General features: G+C 44.6%; 1 protein-coding gene across 2 annotated transcripts; it reads right to left on the bottom strand.

Annotated features, from left to right (window-relative positions):
* Positions 1 to 210: 210 nt before the first annotated feature.
* HSDL1 (hydroxysteroid dehydrogenase like 1) lies at positions 211 to 10,376 on the bottom strand. 2 transcript variants are annotated; one of them, XM_074913260.1, is made up of 5 exons: positions 10,307 to 10,376; positions 9,089 to 9,321; positions 5,316 to 5,761; positions 3,136 to 3,363; positions 211 to 2,229 (listed from the first exon to the last, which is right to left on the bottom strand). In XM_074913260.1, the coding sequence occupies exons 2-5, from the start codon at positions 9,306 to 9,308 to the stop codon at positions 2,128 to 2,130; spliced, it is 996 nt and encodes a 331-aa protein (XP_074769361.1). In that variant the 5' UTR covers positions 9,309 to 9,321; positions 10,307 to 10,376; the 3' UTR covers positions 211 to 2,127. The 2 variants fall into 2 exon arrangements, with proteins under 2 accessions (XP_074769361.1, XP_074769360.1); XM_074913259.1 differs by lacking the exon at positions 10,307 to 10,376 and adding an exon at positions 10,033 to 10,219.
* Positions 10,377 to 10,485: the final 109 nt, after the last annotated feature.

The following is a 10,485-nucleotide window of genomic DNA, read 5'->3' as shown; positions in this document are numbered from 1 at the left end:
GCGGTAAGGGGCACCGGGGTGCGGGCCGTAAGGCCGCGCCGGCCGAAGGCGGTTGGTTGTCTGAGAAACTTGAGTATTCAGAGGTGGCTGAGTCGGGTCTAACTCCTGCAAGGAAAACTTGAGGCGTGGATGTTACCGGCGGGGATGGGCAGGCAGCGCCCGATGAGCTGAGAGAGAGATGAGAGTGGGAATGTCCCACAGCTCCACGTTTCTCAAGCTTTATTTAAGCCCTTGCTAAAAATACATGTATTCGTTTAAATCCCATTTACAAACAGGCATAAATAATTAGTAGCAACACTGAATACATCCTTTTATACTGCATAATTCCAGCAAACAGATCAACGGAATGTGTCCCTGCCACTGACCGCTCCCCCTCTTCCACCATCCCTCCCCCTTCCACCCTCCCCAGAAGAACTGAGAATAGGGGGCAGCAGCAGCGGAATTGGAAAAGTGTCAAGGGAGCAAACTCCTTCATTATAAAAACCACAGCCTCAATTTCCCTCTGGACAATAAATTCAAGCGTTAGTATCTTCCTACATGGCCCAGCAAATATACTGGGTACCTCAACAGAGCATTCAGCCATGAAGGCTGGGGGAAGTTTCCCTTTATTACACATCTGGAATTTGGGGGAGGTTGGTTTGTTTGTTTGAAGAGTTCTAATCAGCATTTCACATGACACAACTTAGAATTAAGCTATTTACAAACAGATTTGTACCCAGTCTCTTACTGGATGGGGAGGAGTGCTAAATTATTTCCTACAATAAAACCTTTGTGGGGGACATCACTGTTTGAACTCCATGTTCTAACATCACCAGTTCAGAGCTACTGTGGAGGAGCAACAGGTACCCACTTTATAATCACAACTGCATTATTCAGAAACAGAGTGCAACTGTTGTACGTCCTCTCATAGGGATTTCAGGGAGCAAACTAGCATAGTATACTGACCTCCCATTGTCACCATCAGGAAATACAGCACCATAACATTCAGGCAACAACTATTAGCACAAACAAGGGTAGGATGTTCCTCGAGTCATGCTGCTGTGTATAAGATACTGGATAGGTATTTCATGGGTTGGATATTTCAGTATAACATCACAGAAGCAGTACTAACAAGGCCATAATAATATAAAACACAAAAAGATCTTCCAAAGTCACGTCCCTCTTTCAGGCAGCAATTAAGCATACACAGACAAGACAGCTCTCCTGACTCTCAGATGTGGAGCCTGCAACACATGAACAGTGTGATACCTGATGTCTTCTAGTAAGTATGTATGCATAAAACGTATTTAGTTATATAAACAAAAGCATCAAAATCATACAGCATCAAAACTTCAATAATTTTTATTATTGTAGGAAACCAACCTCTTTTTAAGTAAAAATATTTCTTCATTATTTTTCTTTATCTAGTGTTTTCACATTCTTAATTCTCCAGCCATATTTCAGATTGCTGAAGCAATATATAAAGTATTATCAAGATCATTCACACCTGGAATAAGAAAGCATACAAGCTTATCTCCAAATTCCTTTACAGCTCTGTATGACCTTTTCCATCATTTAAACAACCTCTGAGTCAACAGTACCTTGTCATACACCTTCATTTTGAAAAGTTCCTTAAATAACATAATCCAAAAGCAGTATTTGCACTTCAAACAAACAAACAAACATCTGCTCTTAGAAGACAGAAAAGTTACACAAAACTACATATTAAAGAAACATAATACAGTTGACTGGGATTGTCTTTAAGAACAACATGATTTTCTGAGGCCCATTTCTGACATATTTGGAGAATTCTCAAATTCAGTCAACTTTGCAAGCTGAAATCATGTAGCACAATGGAGGAAACAGTCATTTACTATAAGAATTAAAACTCTACCTGCTCCTGCTCAATTACCTTCAAGAGAAAGTGAACGGAGATTAACCTTAACAAGATTAGCTCTCTGTGATGGAGGAAAGCAGCAGAGGAGCTATTTAAGGATAGAGAGGATCCAGACTTCTGATGTCCATGTTACACATAGCTTGTTTAGCAAGGTATGGATAAGTTGCAGTAAGTCCACCAAGGTTCACTGCACATTTTTGCAGCACTCGGATCAGAATATAGTACTCGTTACACAGGACATCTAGATACTCCTATTTCACTCTGCATGTTAAAGCTTCCTTGCGCATTGTTCTGAGAAAATACATTGCAAACCATGCCCAGATCCATTCAGGTAGGCGCTCACCCAGCGTGAACTGTGGAAAAGTACAGGGAGACAAGGGAAGAGAAAAGAAAGAAATAGACAGATTAAGATATATTCCATTAAAATAAACAAACAGTTTCTCAAATTACCACTAAAGCAAGGCAAAACCTTTTGAATTGAAGCAACTGAGCCTTAAATTCAACCCCCTGGAAGTAAATATATTTAGCCACTTCGGAAGTAGTGCCCACAGCTGGTTTGGTTCTGCAAATAAATCCTGAAATGGTTTGTTCAAGTTCGCAACAGCTACACTGCCCACTTCCTTTAATTGCCACATTTTACCAGATTCCTTCCCATCTCTTTTATTCCTTTTGGAATAATCCCCACCTCTTCAATTTCTTCTACTCAACCTATGCTATAGAAAGCCACTAGGCAGGACACATGAGATGTGACCAATGTTCATAAAATTACTTTGGAGCCCACAGTCTGCCTCCCAAAATGAAAACCTAACATACAGAGAACTTGCTTCCAGGTATCTTAAGATAAAAATGTGGCCTTTTTTATCTGCTATTATTTCATCCTCCCTGCCCACTCTTCCTCAAAGCAGAAGTATGCTCAATAAATTAAGATTAACAAAAGCTATTTCTGATCGTAGAGGATCATGAAATGCTTGCCCAGTCAGCAACACCCCAAGTGAAGTGAGATACTCTGTGCTTTTGAATAAAAAGTTGTCTTTTTCCCATTTCAAGTTGAAATTGGATTCACTCATTCTAAAAATAAGCATGCCTGAGCATAATTTTCTAAAGCAGAATTAGTGTGAAAATATGGCACAATGCCTTTAAGTCCTGCAATATATATTGCACTTTTTCAGAATAGGAACATAGTTTTCAGACTCCTAAGAAAGTCAACAACTTATTTACTTCTATTGACAGACATGAAATAGATTAATGAATTCTATTACCTTTATTGCATGCTTCCAGTAACCAGTAGTCCTCGTGGATAACCCAAGAGTAGAAATAGCATGACTTGCATATTCTTCAGCAGAAGGAAAAAAGAAAGATCTCTTTGATGTAATGCTGCTGCATGCTGCCATTTTTGTAGCAATTATGAATGGGGTTAAACTCTGAACAAAAATTCCTTTTGAGGCATACTCATACTGTAGTGCTCTACTAAAATAGTCCAAGTAAGTCTAGAAAGACAAAAGCAGAAAGAAACATCTTTTTTCCTTAATTTCTTATTTTTAAAAACAATCAAGTCTTAGGGCAGAGTTTTACTGAAATTACAGAAAAGTTGTAGCATATTTTATATATCAGCTAAAAAAATAGTATCTTGAATAAATAGTATAAAAATACACATTTCAAAGAATTACCAACATTTCTATTTGTTATTTTTTTGCTAAAAACCTGCAATGGTACAGTAACTTGCAGGTCAAAGCAACTGCTTAACTCTCCGATGTAAATTTAACAAACAATCTGACAATTTCTGCTTAAAAACAATACAGAAACATTTATTTCATCTAAACCAAACACCTTTAGTCTGGGGGCATTGCAAGGGACACTCCAAAGCTAACTATACATACTATTGTCAAAAGGACAAAATGAAGTCCCATTTTTTAACACATTTACAGGCAAACTTCATACTCAACTGATCATCCCCAGAAGCTAGGTTAATTACTTCGTGCAACTCCCTTGTGCAAAATTAAACACGCATTTGTTTATGTATATCTGTACTACCTCCTTGAATTCATTTTACTTTTACAGAATAACATAAAAAGCAGAAGCCTGATAACTGGGATTGCTGGAATCAAGCAGATGGGAGAAAAACCATGGCTCAGTCTTATCAAGGCAGCAACACTGCTGTCACACTGAAGCTGCTGCTGTGCCGAGAAAGAGAATTTTAGACTCAGCTTGTGAGCAAACAGGCTGTTGCTCCCAAATGGCCTCACAAAAGTTCCATTCCCAGCAAACTGTTGGGATAGCATCTACAAATGCTTACACCTGCTTTAGGAAAAGAAACGAAACAAACGAACCACTTTGAACACCATACACTATTAACACACACAGAGGCTTACGATGCTAGAGCAGCTTCTTCTCACTTCTGCACCAGTACAAGTGTACAGAGGCCAGCCTTTAAACTGGATTGCTGATCTAGGCATCTGGATTAATGATGGCAGCTAAAGGAAGAAACTTTGGTACACTTGTTTTTGTTCTGATCTTTTTCATTCAGGCCTCATAGTGCAATTCTACATACACTCACCATAACCTATGGGGGAAGATACTCTGCAAGAGAAACAGGAATCTTAAGCCAGTTTCCACAAGGAGTTTTATACCTTGGGGTAGTAAGAGCTGGTTTTGCTCCAGGCAAAAGGAAGTACTCACAAGACCTATCCCAGAAGCAAGGCTGCACAGGGGTTAGGCTACAGCAGAGGGCAGCCACCAACAGCTGGGAGCAATAACCACTTGTGTTTAGACACCAGATCTAGGCAAGATCCTGCTTTTGTGGATTCAGCAGCAAGTCACCCAGTGTAAATCTGCATCCCCACATCAATTCATACTTCCAGCAACACCCAGCTGCCCCATCCTATTCATTACTGACTGGATCTCATTGGTGCCGGGGGAGGAGTTCTCTTCCCTTCTCCCCAAATATGGTACATAGGCAACGGTGTAAGCAGCCTTCTGTCCCTTGGTGTTAGGTGAAGCAGTGACTTGATTTGATCACAGCCCTTGTCATCATAGTGCCTTGAGCATAAGTATAACCCCTCTTGCTACCAAACAGTAGTGTGTAAGTAGCTTGAGCTATGTCTGTGCAGTTCAGCTGAAAAAGAGATGAAATTGCTGTACCTTTCAACGGGTCACAGAAATGTCACTTTGCTTTATTCATCATTCCTCTGATTTTTCCTATGACTACTGTTATGCCACAGTTCACATGTAATCCAAATAGCACTGCCTTCAGTTCAAAGACCAATATTAGTGAGGATAAAGAGTTTACTGCATATTACATGTAACACCTCCAGGATTTGAACAAATTCCTAGAAAACTTTCAAGTATATTTTTATAGCCTTGCTAAATGTATTTACAACCAACCAACCTACAATGCATCTACTTTTTAGTGCATACCATTAAACATTACACCCCAACTTACTTTAGAGGCTCCATAGATTGTCAACATTGGTGTTGGCTGACAACAGGATGCAGAAGAAACATTCACAATTGCCCCTTTCTTCTTCTCTACCATGCCTGGCAGCACAATATGAATCATCATGTTAGCAGAAGCAATATTTACGTTGATTATGTCCCACAGCATATCCTCAGACAGGTTGGTAAAATAGTCTGGGTAGGGATAAGACATTCCTACATTATTCACCAAAATGCCAATTTCACGGTCTTTTAGAGCCTTCTTAATGCCTGGGTAAAGCTCACGCCCCTTGCTGAAGTCAGCTACTATGAAATCTGTTTCCACTTTATAGGTTTCAGATATACTTCTAGACACAGCCTCCAGCTTCTCTTTGTTTCGGCTGATTAAGATGATGTTGACACCACGCTTTGCCAGTTCTTCAGCATATGCCTTCCCGATACCATCTGTGCTACCTGTAATAGGAAATAAAAAAAGGTGAAAATCAGAGCACCCCCAGCCTTCTCTTTTGCCAGTTCTTTCAATTATAACTTTATTCCTTTCTCTGAAGATCATGTGACACTGAATATGGTGATCTCAAAAACACAACTACAAAGACATTGTCACAGAATCACAGAATGGTCTAGGCTGGAAAAGACCTTTAATATCATGGAGTCCAACCATTAACGCAGCACTGCCAAGCCCACCACTAAACCATGTCCCTAAGCACCACATTTACGTCTTTCAAATATTTCCAGGGATGGCAACTCAACCACTTCCCAGGGCAGCCTGTTCCAATGTTTGACGACCCTTTCAGTGAATAAATTTTTCCTGATATGCAATCTAAACCTGCCCTGGCGTAACTTGAGGTCATTTCCTATCACTTGTTACTTGGGAGAAGAGACCGACCTCCACCTCTGACACCCTCCTTTCAGGGAGTTGCAGGGAGCGATGAGATCTCCTCTCAGCCTCCCTTTCTGCAGGCTAAACCACCCCAGTTCCCTCAGCCCCTCTTCATACAACTTCTGCTCCAGACCCTTCACCAGCTTCGCTGCTCTTCTTTGGACACGTTCCAACACCACAATATCTGTCTTGCAGTGAGGGGCCCAAAACTGAACACAATATTCAAGGTGCAGCCTCACCAGTGCCGAGCACAGGAGGATGATCCCTTCCCTAGTCCTGCTGGCCACACTATTTCTGATACAAGCCAAGACGCCGTTGGCCTTCTTGGGCACCTGGGCACACTGCCGGCTCATGTTCAGCTGGCTGTCAACCAGCACCCCCAGATCCTTTTCTGCTGGGCAGCTTTCCAGCCACTCTGCCCCAAGCCTGCAGCATTGCAGGGGCTTGTTGTGACCTGAGTGCAGGACCCGGCACTGAGCCTTGTTCAGCCTCATACAACTGGCCTTGGCTCATCAGCCTGGCCTGTCCAGATCCCTCTGCAGACCCTTCCTAACCTCAAGCAGGTCAACACTTCTGCCCAACCTGCTGTCATCTGCAAACTTACTGAGGGCAGACTCAATCCCCTTGTCCAGATCATTGGTAAAGATATGAAACAGAACTTGACCCGATACTGAGCCCTGGGGGACACCACTTGTGACTGGCTACCAACTGGATTTAATTCCATTCACCACCACTCTTTGGGCCTGGCCATCCAGACAGTTTTTTACCCAGCAAAGAGTACACCTGTCCAAGCCACAAGCAGACAGTTTCTCCAGGAGAATGCTGTGGGAAACGGTGTCAAAGGCTTTACTAAAGTCCACTTAGACAACATCCACAGCTTTTCCCTCCTTCACTAAATGGGTCACCTTATCATACAAGGAGATCAGGTCAGTCAAGCAGGACCTGCCTTTCATAAACTGGTGCCAACTGGGCCTGATCATCTGTTGTCCTGTACATGGCACATGAGGGCACTCAAGATGATCTGTTCCATAACATTCCCTAGCACCGAGGTCAGGCTGACAGGCCTGTAGTTCCTCATATCCTCCTTCCAGCCTTTCCTGTAGATGATTTTCACATATGTTAACCTCCAGTCAACTGGGACTTCCCCGGTTAGCTAAGACTGTTGATAAATGATGGAAAGTGGCTTGGTGAGCACTTCCACCAGCTCCCTCGGCACCCTTGGGTGGATCTCATCCAGTCCCATAGACCTGTGTGTGTCTAAGTGGTGTAGCAGCTCACTAACCATTTCCCCTTGGGTTATGGAGGCTTCACTCTGCTCCTCGTCCCTGTTTTCCAGCTCAGGGGGCTGGGTACCAAAGAACTGGTCTTACTATTAAAGACTGAGGCAAAGAAAGCATTAAGTACCTCACTTTTCATCACCTGCATCCAGTAAAGGATGGAGATTCTCTTTAGCCCTCCTTTTGTTGCTAATATATTTATAGAAATATTTTTTATTGTCTTTTAGAGTAGTAGATAGATTAAGCTCTAGTTGAGCTTTGGCCCTTCTAATTTTCTCCCTGCATAACCTCATGACATCCTTGTAGTCCTCCTGAGTTGCCTACCCCTTCTTCCAAAGGTCACAAACTCTCTTTTTTTTCCTGAGTTCCAGCCAAAGCTCTCTGTACAGCCAAGCCAGTCTTCTACTCCACCAGCTCATCTTCTGGCACATGGGGACAGCCTGCTCCTGCATCTTTAAGATTTCCTTCCTGAAGAATGACCAGCCTTCCTGGACTCTTCTGCCCTTCAGGACTGCCTCCTGAGGGACTCTGTCAACCAGGCTCCCAAACCAGGCAAAGTCTGTCCTCTGGAAGTCCCAGGTGACAGTTCTGTTGACCCCACTCCTTACTTCTCCAAGAATCAAAAACTCTATCCTTTCATGGTTGCTGCACCCAAGACAGCCTCCAACTGTCACATCACCCACAAGTCCTTCTCTGTTTGCAAACAGCAGGTCCAGCAGGGCTGGCTCCCTCACCAGTTGTTACAAAGTTATCTTCCACACACTCCAGAAACCTCCTGGACTGTTTCCTCTCTGCTGTATCATACTTCCAGCAGATACCTGGTAAGTTGAAGTCCCCCACAAGAACAAAGGCTCGTGATTGTGAGACTTCTCCCAGCTGCTTATAGAATATTTTGTCTGCCTCTTCATCCCGGTTGGGTGGTCTATAACAGACTCCCACCATGATATCTGCCTTGTTGGCGTTCCCCCTGATTGTTACTCATGAACACCCAAATCTATCATCACTGTCATTAAGCTCTAGACAATCAAAACACTCCCTAACACACAGGGCTACCGCACTGCCTCTCCTTCCTTGTCCAGCCCTTCTGAAGATGTTATAGCCGCCCACTGCAGCACTCCAGTTGTGTGACTCATCCCACCATGTTTCTGTGATCGTCAGTAGCAGCCTTCTGCAATCCCATCTCATGCAGTTTTTATATTTTCTATGACAACAGAGAGCTTGCAGTAGAACCTTAATGAAAGGCGAGGACGTCAGAGGTACGTGACTTAAACCTTGTTGAAGAACTTGAGCACATATGAAAAGCCCATAACAAAAAAAGGATCTTGCTGGCATCTCTGTCTATGCTTGCATGCATTTGGGGTGTACCTTGCAATTTTTGGGAAGAAGTGCTCTGTGATTCTTTGCCAGCAGTCAATCAACAAGCTTGCTTAGTCTCATGAGGAACTGAATTTAGCAAGGCACTGAACAACTGTCACTGTTCAAGTAGATTAACATGCAACCTGAGATAACACAGTCATTATCTTGTGACATAAGCCTCACCCAGCAATATAAGCTAGCAAGTTTTACAGTACTGGCACAGTATGCTATATAAACATAAGCAAATATACTGCTTCGGTCTCTTACCAGTGACCACGGCCCATTTTCCATACTGCTTGACAAGATCAATCTCGCCGCCCAGCTTTGGAATTAAATGCAACCTAAGCATGTGGTAAGTGTCAAATGCAAGCGAGACACACTTTCTGACTGTGTACCAAGCTCCGACTATAGCCAGGGCCTCTACGTAAAAATTGCAGGAACGACTGATCTCCCTGTACAAGAGGTTGAAACGATCCACTGCAGCCATGGTGATCACAAGCCTGGAAAAAAACCAAGAGACACACAGGCAATTACAATCGCCTCTTGGGCCATGTAAACTTTTCAGACTGAGTGTAAAACCTTTGCGATTCAGCACATTACAGTCTGAGAACCATTTTGATGCAGAAAAGCCACATGTCAGCCTGCTAAAATTTGGGTATTACCTACCATCATCCTCACAGGTTTAGCTACTGTTTAGTCCTTGTTCAAGGCCTTAGCTACTAATCAGTTTAACTGCAATAACACCAATCAATCCTACCGTAAATAAAACAATTCAAGTCCAAGCAGATAAGGAAAGTTCGACATATAAAAACTAGTTTTGGAAGGTTAAGATCCACCTATAAAAGAGGCAAGGATAACCAGCAGGAGAGAGCTGAGCACACAAGAAACAACATGCTCTTCCAAGCACAGACAGCTACAGGAGAGACGAAGCAAGCTCGGAGGCAGAAGCATCATTTTAGTCCCTGGCACTATCACAAAGCACTAACCCTTTCCTAGCGAGTGCACCACATCTACCGTGTCCTTACGGTTTGAAAAACCTGGAGCCACGGGATAGCGTCATGCATTGATGGCACACCGCACACCGCCTTGCAGGGGAAAGAGTGCTGTGCCTCATAACGTTTTTACTAGTGAATATTTTTTTAAAACAAGCACAAAGCCCAACCGCCGCCTCCTCGGCACCACTCGATCTACAACCGGAGCCGGCATCTTACCGCCGCCTCCTTTAGCGCCGTTCCTCACCGCCCTCCCCTGGCCCAGCCGGCCGACGCGCACTGCGGGCCGCAGGCCTCACCCCTGCCGGGAGGGATAGCGGGCTCCGGGCACGCCCTCGCCAACCAGCGGGCCCGGCCCTGCCAGACCCAGCCCAGGGCCCTGCCTAGCCACGGCCGGGCTGTGACGGAAAGATACCCCCCCCGCCGCGGCCCGCGGGCAGGCACGGCCCGCGGAGCCGCCCCCCGCGGCTGCCACCCACCCGGAGCGCCTCACCTCCGGCCGCGGGGCGGGGCCGGGCCCTCCGGCAGCACCGCGCTCCCCTCACCCGCCGCCGCCTGCGCCGCTGCGCGGGGCCGCCGCGGGGCCTTGTGGGCCTGCGCGCGGCGTCGCCACAGCGACGGCGGCCGAGGCGGGCAGCGCGGGTGGCAGCGCTTCAGGGGTCTCGGTTTCGG

This window comes from Athene noctua, chromosome 9 (genome assembly GCF_965140245.1).
Source record: "Athene noctua chromosome 9, bAthNoc1.hap1.1, whole genome shotgun sequence".
Lineage (NCBI taxonomy): Eukaryota > Metazoa > Chordata > Aves > Strigiformes > Strigidae > Athene > Athene noctua.
The sequence above is the reverse complement of the archived record's forward strand: the minus strand, read 5'-3'. Positions and strand labels throughout refer to the sequence as shown.